Below are 11565 nucleotides of genomic sequence, written 5' to 3' on the forward strand. Positions count from 1 at the left end.
TTTGAACCAGCTACCTTCCGATCACTAATCGACCTGCTCTACCCGCTGAGCTACAGCCGCCCACGCTCCCCAGAAGTGAACCACAAAAAAACATTTTGTTTGCTCCTCAGTAACCCCTCCCCCTCCAAGTTAGCAGACCGTACATGTATTTGATGCTATAAAAAAGAAGTTGTGAAACGTCATGATTGACAGCTGAAACCTGCTCACAATTTAGTCCAGCAGGATCTAAAAACTTTGGCCACATCACCCGATTGCTCTCGTGCAAATTCAGGCTCCAAACGATGGAATGAAATGACAGTTATGGTCTGTTGGGGCCTGAAAAAGTATACAGTATCTATGATATGACCTCTAGCTGCACGGCTAACTGAGCTAACTGGCTGACAGCAGCTAGAAGCAGTTAGTGGTTGCTCTGATAATGTGCTGCCTCCAAGTAAGAACAATAAACTGTAATAAATGTCTTTAAAGTAGATTTGACGCCACAGTACAAAGCCTAAATGTTAGGAGGTGATGCAGTGTGTGTATATGCACTTGGTTATGTGCATGTGTGTGAGTGAGTCAGCCTCTAATATACTCAAGGACACAATAGACAAAAGAACAGAAAAAACTAGCTGAAATATTTGTTTGTTTGTATATGTGTGTGTCTACAAGTGGCGATGTAACGAGCAACCAGTTCCATTAAGGACAGTTGTGACAAATGTAGTCTATGCTTTAATCAGCAGGTGTCCCTGTGAAGCTCTGAGACGTTTTCATTTTAACCTTCCTGTTTTATTATTCAACCAGCTGAGGCACTCTGATTAAAATCGGCAAACAAAGGTGCAAGAGACTCGCATCATCCATTATACATGAAAGGAAACAGACAGAGAGAAGAACGCATCTCAATCCATTCTTTAAACAAACCCTCTCTGTATGTTCCTTCTTATTACTGTTATTTGTGAGGGGGACACAGGTGCTTGAGGTGGCGGGAGAAACTCTCAAAGGTGAAAAATGTCGGAGGACGAGGAGGCAGAGAAGAAGAGGAAGAGCTCGACAGGCAGAAATGAAATTCGTCCTGCATGCTCTCAGACATGTGACAGGGGTTTGGGGAAAGGAACAAGTTGGGGAGGGGAGTTTCTGGGGAGGAGAGACGGGATCAGAGAAGAGAGGAAGCAGAGTGTACAGAGAAAAATGGGGCATATTAAAAATGAAAGTCAGAGTAAACTTGAGGAAACGGAGGCAGACAGAGAGGGAGCACAGTCAGGACAATGAGGGAGAAAGAGATAAAACTGACAACAGACTGTTTCCTCCTTGAGGCAAGTGCGTCTTTGAAGATCAACTCAGTCCTGAAATCCTTTGTGTCATTTAACCTCTTAAGGGTCCTCCACAGGCCCGCTAAGTAGGATATGTGTGCTGTGAAACACTTGTCCAACAGGAGCGTCAGGGATGGCACAGGTTCAAGTTCAGATCAGATCAGATTAGATTTCCTGACAGCGATGGAGAGCTTGTGGAGACCGCCTGTGTGAGAGTGAGAGCGTCATAGGTTTATGTTTCTGAGAAGTGTTCCCTCGACAAATATACTGTATAGGCAATATTTCATGAACACTGCAAACCATAAAATAGCTTAATGAGGTTCACATTTCATTCTTGACCTTGGATAACACAAGAGACATTCTCATCACAAGCTCCATTTAGTTTCAAAGACCATTTTGATCTTTATATCGTATCACATAAACTTCCTCAGCAGATGGAGTTTGCCAGCTCTGATGGAATTGTAGATGTCCACATTTCAATTTTTCTCAGCACTCGCTTCCTCTGGCTCAAGAGCTTAAATTCAAACTTCAAGAACCTTGGGAAACCGCTGTTTCAAAGAGAAAGATCATATCACATAATAAGCAGATGGAGTTTGGTCTGTTGCCATGGATTTGTAGGTGTTTCGACTACTTAAAAATCCACTTTGCAAGGAAGTAGATTTTTTTTGTTTGGAAGTTTGGAATAAGACTCAAAAATCAACTTTCTTACTAAATGGACCTTAAAAGCTTTAAATTCAGAATTATCGAGTGCTATAATCGTTGCTCCAGAATGGGCACTAAATGGATTTTGGATTAGGATTTGTTTTTTTTGTGTAAGAAAGCTGCGTGAACATTAACTTGAGATCTGATGATGTGTCATTGCTGTAATGTGACACTGTTATATGGTGACACATTCAGGAGTTATGGTAAACGAGAGTGATGGAATTCTTTACAAAAACGCCCCAATTTTTTGTGTTTACTCTATATAATGGTCATAATCCCTAAAGTGCGTACAAAGGGCTAGTTTTGAATGCAAGAAATGACCATATTTACATGATCTATAAGATAGATGTCCATGTTTGCTTAGTTGTTTGTCTTTGATGCAGGATTGATTTTGTGACTGGACAACATCACTGAAGATTGCAATACATTTCAGCTGCCAACTTGAATGTTGCAGTGTCCTTATCAAAACAACAATTGGAATTTTGGAAACAGTTCCTGCTCTAAAATAACCAAGTCTTCAAATTTATCTGGCACCATCAGAGTTTAGATGAGTTCCCCCACAAACCACACATTGACTCTTCAATTTTTTCTGCCACCCGTATGAAATCTCCCTGGACAATCATGACTGACTGGTGATGGAGTCAGGCTGGCAGCCTGGCACCATTTCTGTCTGCTTTCATGACTCTATTAGAGACTAAATGAGTGAATAATTTCACATATCTTCTGTGTTGTTGGTAGTTGCTACTCTGAGGAAAACAGAAATGATCTAATTGTCTTTGCGACAATGGTGCCAACAATAATACCACTAGGAAATGCAAAGGAACTGTGTTTGGGTTGTCTGTTTCCACTTTAAATGAGAAAACACTTTGTTTGTGAGCACCCTCAAAATGACATGTAGAAGCATTTTCTAATCTGACACCCTTATTTGTCCACATTTGTATGGAGAAAGGAATCTGTTTTATGACATGGCAAGGCTATATTTAAAGCAAAGATCATGGTTTGGATGAAAGTAAACATCTTGGTTTGGGTTAACGTAACCACTTTGTCAAAGTTTGAAGAGTTTTGTCATGGTTAAAATCAGTCAGCAATCATGGTTGTGGTATAAAGAAATCAATGTTGATGGTCAGTGGTCTCCTGTCTTATAGGTCTAATTTGTAAGATCAACCAATCAATCTTTATATCTTTTTTTTTTATAGCACCAGTTCAAGAAAACTTAGACCATACTCTTTAATTAATTAATTTACAGAGACACAGTTATTTTGTGCAAGCACTTGGCAACAGTGGCAGGGAAAAAAAACTGCCTCTTAACTGGCAGAAACCTCAAGCAGAACCAGACTCAGTGGTGGGCGGCCAAAATAGTTGATCGTTGAGTCTCATTCCCAACTCATCTGTATTGAGACTCAATCAGCTAGTATCTTACAATTTGGACATTTAAAGTCTGATGTAGCTGTCACGTGACATTTTGTTGACCCTCCGACCCAGACACAGACTTTTATGCTCAATAAATCACCTGATGGACAACAGTAGTTATTACCATGGAGTCTTGAGGCAGTGCAATTTAAAAAAAAAAAAAAAATGATTGAGAGAAAAGTCTCCAACTACAATATCAAGCAACAAGGATGTTTTTTGGTCCAATATTTTGGACAGAACTCCAAAGATAGCTGTAAGTCTGTTATGTAAACTACTGCGGGTACAACGTGAAACTTGAATCTCCTCGCCTTTTGCCTGGTTGTCTGCTCTGTTCTGAGTGAATATGATATAATATATTTCGCCTTTGTCTGGGTCTACAGTTCAGCAGATACTCCAGTGTACTTTTCACAAGCTGAATGAGTCAGAAACAATTACACACACTCCACTCCTTGTTGAACACATTCTGCCACAAGATCCACTAACCACTTTGCAGACACGCACCTCAACAACGTGAGACACCTCAGCACTGCAACTCTTTTAATAGACTCCAACAGAACAATGCATAACTAGACACTTGACAGATGGGAAACATTACAAATCTGTTAACATGACCTGCCCTTTTTTTTGAGTGTCTTCAAGTTCGTGCTCACTAATCTTTCCAGATTTTAAAACAATACTATTTTCATATTTCAATGCTACTTTATCCCCTTTTTGTTTGACTTTTTTCTTCCACTGTCCTGTTTTTCACGATGCTTATACGCCTACGTTTTCAGCGCTTTTTTTTTTCCCTGGTTGGGTTTGTTCTGACAGGTGTAAAAAGCCCACCCACATTTGGATATTTTTCTTGCAAGAAAATAATCAGTTTCTATAAAATCAGGGTCTCTCTGCCAAGTGGAGATATGTTAAAGCAATGTGTGTATTGTAGGTAAAGGTCAGTGCAATTAGGTGTAAAATGTAGCAATGCTTTATGTAAGATAACAAGAAATTTAGATAATTTGGAACAAAGAAATGTCTTATCCCTTTTAAAGCACATATAGGGAGTAATGTTTCTGCTTTTTACACTGTTAAGTCTGATTCTTGTTATTTTCTTCAATTTCCCCATGACCACGTTAATTTAATGTTATTTTTTTCCACTTATTTTGTCCACTTCTGTTTAACAAAACACTGTTCTACCCTTGTATCTTGAAAAAGGAAAGTATAGTAAAACACATTATTATAACTTCAAAATGGCAGATTAAGCAATCTATACAAGAAATGAAGAAAAAAATCAATAAACATTAATTAAACAATTTGGTTGTTATTAAGTTTAAGCAGTAATTTTGTCCAACAAATTATCTTGAATGGACCCTGAAGGTTATTCTGAGATTAAAAAGAAGTCATACAGGTATTTTCACATAAAAAGGCACGTTATAAAGTAATGTACATGTTTTCATTCCACTATTGACCGGTATCTAATCATCTCATGCCTTTTCCCTGTGGATTCTGATGCTGTTTAACACTGTGACCATATATCTTGAGAGGACAAGCGGCTCATGGCTGAAAACAGGTCATCGCTCCCCTAGCAGCGTTCCCATTGGTCTGAATATCATCAGAGCTGATGTCTCCCTGGGCGTCTCTCCACTGTAAACAATGGGCTGCCAAGCAAAGAGATTCCTCACTCTTAATGCGCCTTAATCGAATCCACCTCTCAGATGCTCTAATTGAATTGGGCCTGCTACAAACACACACACACACACTCACACACACAAACACGAATGCACCACTCGGGTGATGAGAACCTGTTGAGAGGCTTGTTGCATGTGCTGAGAGCCGAAGGGACTTGGGAATGTTAATTGCAGTCTTGAAACTGTGGTGCATCATGGGACATGTGGGACCGAAGCACCTGATCGGGACGCTGATTAAAATGTCAATGAGTCACAGCAGCTATCACAACCACACACAGCGCTGAGTGATGCAACTTATTCAGACACAGTAACACACAGCACTCTCCTGTTTCTCTGTTGTAGACTTCACATATATTATTTATAATTAATCTACATTTTTAAAGATCCATAATAGGTGTCTTGCTGTGTTTACTTTTTGACTTAACATGGGAAAATCGCAAGTGCTACCAATAATATCAACAGTGGCTCCGCCCTATTCAAATGTCCCAGTAAGTCACAATACCAGGACCCTGAAACTCAAGCAGCTAAATGGAATTCAGCCATTTATACCTCAACTGTCAAAATTACTTATGTGGAAAAATGCTCATTGTAAAAATTAAAATTGAAGATTACAAGATGGCGAAGAAATAAATTATATCAAAAAAGTATTCTCATTTAAAAAAAAATGTAAAAAAAAAAAAAAAATGTAGCTATTGTGCAAAGAAAACTTTGCTTGACAGTCCATTCTTGCCTTTGTAAACTGACAAAACAATCTCCACACAAGGTCAAGCTACTAAATTCTTCTGCAGCCATATCACATGGTTTTCATCTGCAAACTAAAGGGACAGTTCAACCCAAAATCAAAACTACATACATTTTAATGCTTACATAACTTTAATTTGTAATGCTATTAATCCATCCAGATTATTTTGGATGAATTATTTGTGTGAATTGCCAAGTTCTGGAGGTAGAGATGCCCTGCTTTCACTCAATTCTGAAGGAACGAAATGGTACTTTGCTTGAGGTGCTCAAAGCACCAAAAACTACATAAAAAGCAAATTCAACAGAAATCAGAAATCCAGAAATCATGACCTGATTACTCAAGATAGTCCACAGATGTTGTTGTGAGAAGTGTCACGTTGGAGCTATTTATTCTGTATATCAAGCTACACCTGCCGACAGAATCACCATACAGAAGGATCATGGATGAGTGGCTAGCTTACTAAACTAACTAAGCTAGCTAAAGTTAAAGTTCAGACAAAGGGCACTTTTAATGTTTACAACCTTGCACTGTCATGACCATGAGCCTCTCATCCAGGAGCACCCTCCTTCTCGTGTGGTGATAGGTTAGGGAGTAGAGTTAGGGATTGGTTTTTGAAAGAATAAACCAAAAAAAAAAAAAAACCCTGACAAATATTCACGTTTGCAGTCAGATAAACAATCACTTTACACTGCCGGAGCCCTAATCATTCCTCACACTGTAATCAATCAAATCTGCCTCATTCAGCATATTTATTGCAGGGAATTATACCATCTGATTGGATAAAGTGGGAGATAAAAAAAAAAAAATAAGATGAGGATGAAGCTAGATGTGATAGAAAGACGCTTTACTCAAATGTAAACTGGTCATACTAAAAAAAAGAAAAACAAATGTAAATATGAAAGAGCAAGATTTTGGCATAGAATGACCAGTATCTCAAAAAACGCTCTCCGTCTGCTGAGCTCGAGTGGATCTGAATAACTGTTCTTTCAAAAAACAATTACGTAACAGCCCTCGACCCGATGAATAGTCACTGCAAGCCCACAACAAAGACAGACGAACCTGTCGACTGTCCCGAGCAAACTGAGACACATAACTAACATTACATTTGCATCCCTCTCTGCAAAATAACAAATCCTTTCATCTCCCATGTCGTCTTCACACACCCACAGCTCTGCGAGGGTTGTCCGATGCCCTTCAGCCGAACCACAGCCCAGCCCTCCTCTCTCTTGGCTGATAGAAGATCAAAGCAGTTGCTTTTTCACTCAATGTCGCAGAATTCTGGTGCTTGAATTGGAGGTAATCTCTCCTCTCCCCTTTTTTCCCCCCCTGCTCTTTCTCAGTGTCTCGCTACTTCTCACGAGCTGCTGGAGGGGAGAGTGTGACCTGTTTCATAATTAGCAATCCATAAACATGCATAAGATGAGACCGGCACTGACGAACGACCGGGTACAAGGAGCAAATGTCTCTTATGTATCATTTGCATGTATTCCTTTCAGTGTGGTCACTCACACTTGTTTGGTGTCCTCATACCTCGATGACGAAACGAGCCATGCATCAGAGTTTAACAAATGATTTCTGAACGTTCTTCTGATTGGACAAACTCATTTGGCAGGGCAAAGACGTACCAGGGGTAGTTTTACTTCATGCTAGCAGCCTGGCTGTCGGGACTGCAAAGGCTGTCTGTCTAACACGTTTGTCCAGGCTGAAATATCTCAACAAAGATCGGATGCATTCCTATAAATTTTAGTACAGGCATTCATGGTCACCAGAGGATTAATAAGTCAGACTTTGGTGATCCTCTGCTTAACCTCAACCGTCTCCAGATGGTGGACATTTGTGGTTTTTTTTCTAGGCATGTCTTGACAGCTATTGGCATGAAACTTGGTACAGATATCCCCAGAGGACAAATCCTTATGACTTTGGTGATCCCCTGAGCTAAGTGTTAATGCCACTGGCAACAGGAAAAAAGATTTATGGAGTGGTTAAATTTCGGTAAAGTAGAACCTCTTCTTTTGAAGTTGTAGAGAAAGATGCCCTTAACGGTTAAGTATGGAAAAACATTGTCATCACCTGCTAACAAAGAGGATGCAAACTTTGATCTCCTATGTCAAAACTTTTTATACCCAGTTCGACAAACATCTAGACTACAAAACGGTGAAATCATTGTGTCAAGTCTGGATATGGTTGTACAGACTGAAATCCGCTTACAGAGCAATACAGAGCCCCAGCATCATAAAACAGGTTGAGGGTGAAATATTGTTGTATAATACATTGCATTGAAGGCGTTAGCGGTTGCTAATTCATGTAAACCAAAGCGAAAAGTCAGTGGATGTCAGCTGCAGTTGTTGCAATCAGTGTTTGGGATGTTTGATAGAAATGGCACCATGGATGGATGGATGGATGGATGGATGGATAGAGACCTTGGCCTCCACACCGTCTTCACAGTGTGCAGTGCGGTGGCTGGTTGTCAGATTCACTGCTCTTTCAAATTACTGAAGTGTAACAAAGTCAGACTACCATGACCTCCACAAACAGGTCGGCTGATTCAATAAATGTTTCATATGCTTCAGTCAGACTAATGTTTGAGATTTACACCTGCAGTTTCTTTAATGTGCAACTTTATGATTAGGATTTGAGTTTAGAGTTGAGGTTATGATTATGATTCGGTTTAAAGTCCTGCTGATAGTAAGATTACAGACAGCTATGGTTAAGAATGTCAAGCTAATAGTTTTGGAAAGGACCCAGTGAGGAGGGAAATGAGTGTGTGGTCTTCATCTTCTAGAAGACTGTGTGCCTGTATGTGTGTTTGTTGGAACAGTTAAAAGACATTGCGGATTGTGATAATGTGATGGAAAAGCCGAGGTGACACTGTCATGTCTCGCTGCAGGAGCTCCTGGATCCCTAGTGTCCAAATAAGAAGAAATGAGCTGTCTGGGCCTTGTAGCGACAAAAAACAGTAGCGAGCGGCAAGGATTGCTAAGCAGATGATTCCAAATGCTTCCAGATGTTTCACTGAAAAACACACTGCATTCAGCTGTTGCCAGAGTGTATCCTTGCAGGACACGACACAAGATCAGCTAATAATGATCTGTTCGAATCAGTCGTGCTTCAGATATGAAATTATTTTTACATAAATGGCTGTTTTGGGGAAGAGTCACCACAGCCTGAATCGTCCCTGCAGATCTTCAGTGTTCGAGCTGCCTGCACTTCAGATGGAATGGAGAAGAGAAGCGAGCATATGAAGATTAACTGCAGAGAGCCGTGAGTGTGTGTGTGTGTGTGCGCGCACTTGCCCGAGTGTTTGCATGTAGATATTAGATTAGTGTGTGTTTGGTTGAGAGTCGAGGGGAAAGCACTTTGACTGTCTCTTCTTCATTCACGGGGTCGCGTGCAGGTCAAAGGCGGATCAGTATTGGATGTGATTCAGCTCTTTCGCTCTGCGAATGCAACAATTAAACTCTGTGCTTCCTGAGAGATGAATAAGATTGTAAATAACTTAATATGTGCATGCATTGGAGTGTGTGTGTAGGAGGAGATCATCCTCAATTGTTAGTGGTTGTGTCAGAGGCGTAATAGTATTTCAAGAGCTCCATTGAGAACATGAAGAAGACGCAAAAAACGACTGTCGGCCTTGAGATGGACTAAAAAAAAAAAAAAAAATGCACGCAAACGCACACATTCTTACAGTAATCTACCTGCCTTGTAGTTATTAGGAATGAGCATCACATCCCCATCTTCCTGTTCAAGGTGGCACGTAGACATGCATGCACAAGAAGGCTCTCCTCAAGGCTTTGTAATGTAAGGAAGGCACCGAGAGAATGACGTAATAGCACATCAGCCCACATCTGTGGATGCCGTCAAGGTCATTCATTGACTGAGTTGGAATCACACACGGGGGGCCCTGCGAAGAGGTCCCCACCGAAGCAGAGCTGCATTTAGTATTCAGGTCTCAGTGGAGCTCGCAGCCGCTTCATGCGCAGACACATGAACACAGCTGAACACACGTGCTTTTCTGAGGAGCCGCAGCTCAGCCTCAGACAGGCAGGACGGAGATCACTCCTCTGCCTGCATGCGTGCTGCTCGAACAGCTATAATTCATGCTCATGCACCTCACATACTCTTAAGAGCGGGTCGTTAACAGCTTTTAACGGGCTGGACTCGTGCCAAACAGTCTGAGTCCCACACCTCCTCCAACAGGCTGCAGAAATGAATGAAGGCTTACCAGCGCCGCTGCCCTCTGTGATAACTGACCGCGATTAGTTGATCACTACTAACGACCGGATCGATCGCTGTGATGGACTCATTGACAGCTGGGTCGTTTTCTCGCCGGGGTGTGAATTAAGGCATGCCGTGCCGCGCCGCGCCGTGCGCTCGGGTCGATGCGGCCAGACATTTTTTCCCCCTTGTTTGAATAACCGTAAAATCAGATGGCGAGCTGTTAATGCAGCAGGTGATGGTTCTATTTTAGGTGTTTGCCAAACTGAGAGCGAACGAATGTAAGTTACAGCAGCCCTCGCCTTGCCCCTGCATGACTTTCATTACACAATGATGCTCCATTCACAACGTTTAGACAAAACTGCGACGCGCCAGAATCGAGATAAAAACACATCGTGTGGGAAATGCAGGGCAACATTCCCGTTCTCGGTAGGTTGTAATGTATCCCTCAGGAGTGGCTTAAGTTGAATGTAGGCACACGTCCGCTGAGCTTCTCGCCCCGGGCTAAACGGGACAGTCAGCAGACGTGCGAAAAGCGCAAAGAGCCTCTCTGCGCATTAGACAGAGAGGTTGAGCTGTACCCGGGACAGCGCAGCGCCGGTTCACCCAAACACACTGCCGCCACGCACGGTAACTCCGCTCGGGTCACACCTGGAGGCTCCAAATACCTGCCGGATCTCCCCGGGTCTGCTGCACTGGACACAACGTGTTCCAAAGGGCGGAGAGAATGAATCCGGGTATCACTCACCTAACTTTTGCTGCCACAGAAGATATCGCATCGTTTCTTAAATTCTTCCTTTTGGACACGGCAGTTCCCATGCTGACATGGAAACGACGCAGGCGGGAAAACAGTTCATTCCAAAGAGAGGTCGGGCGGAGGAATGCGACAATGAAAACTATACAAAAAGAAAAAAAAACAACAACGCAACAACAGCAACAAAAAAAAAAGTTGAAGAGAAATCCGGGAGCAGATATGTCGCGCAGGCGTCTGCAGAGGAAAAGATACCCAGAAGAAAAAAAAGAAACAGGGACGTCAGGCTCTCTCTCTCTCTCTCTCTCTCTCTCTCTCTCTCTCTCTCTCTCTCTCTCTCTCTCTCTCTCTCTCTCACGCACTGTCTCTGGATTTGAGCACGTACGTGAGGGAGCTGCACAGCTGTCAGCATGTGGCTGGAAATACACAGACCTCTCTCTCTCTCTCTCTCTCTCTCTCTCTCTCTCTCTCTCTCATTGATCTGAAAATGCAATGGGAGGCTGGGTAGGGGTGGTGATATCATCATCATCATCATCATCATCATCACAAAGGGGGAGGTGCTGTGTGAAGGGACACTGGTGCCATCCATGCAGGAACCCTCTGCCTCTGCCTCTCATCTCATCCATTTGTTGGATTATTGTCTGTTCCTTTGGGCTTTATGCAATCAGTCATTTTGGTTGAAAAGCTGCACAAACACACACACACACACATGTGGAATTGGAGTGAGGCTCTCGTCTACAGCCAAGGACGGAGGGGAGCAGGGAGGTTGAGGCGCTGCAGCAGTGCTCCGTCTGT

General features: G+C 42.2%; 1 protein-coding gene across 4 annotated transcripts in view; it reads right to left on the bottom strand.

Moving 5' to 3' along the window:
• The window catches only part of LOC119030548 (NMDA receptor synaptonuclear signaling and neuronal migration factor), a 44844-nt gene extending 33647 nt beyond the window's left edge, over positions 1-11197 (bottom strand). For all 4 annotated transcript variants that reach the window (XM_037118255.1, XM_037118253.1, XM_037118254.1 and 1 more), the window contains exon 1: positions 10768-11197. In XM_037118255.1, coding sequence (XP_036974150.1) covers positions 10768-10798 — 31 coding nt within the window. In that variant the 5' untranslated portion in view covers positions 10799-11197. The remainder of the gene's footprint in view (positions 1-10767) is intronic.
• Between the last annotated feature and the right edge of the window lie 368 nt (positions 11198-11565).

The sequence above is a fragment of the Acanthopagrus latus genome, chromosome 12 (assembly GCF_904848185.1).
Source record: "Acanthopagrus latus isolate v.2019 chromosome 12, fAcaLat1.1, whole genome shotgun sequence".
Lineage (NCBI taxonomy): Eukaryota > Metazoa > Chordata > Actinopteri > Spariformes > Sparidae > Acanthopagrus > Acanthopagrus latus.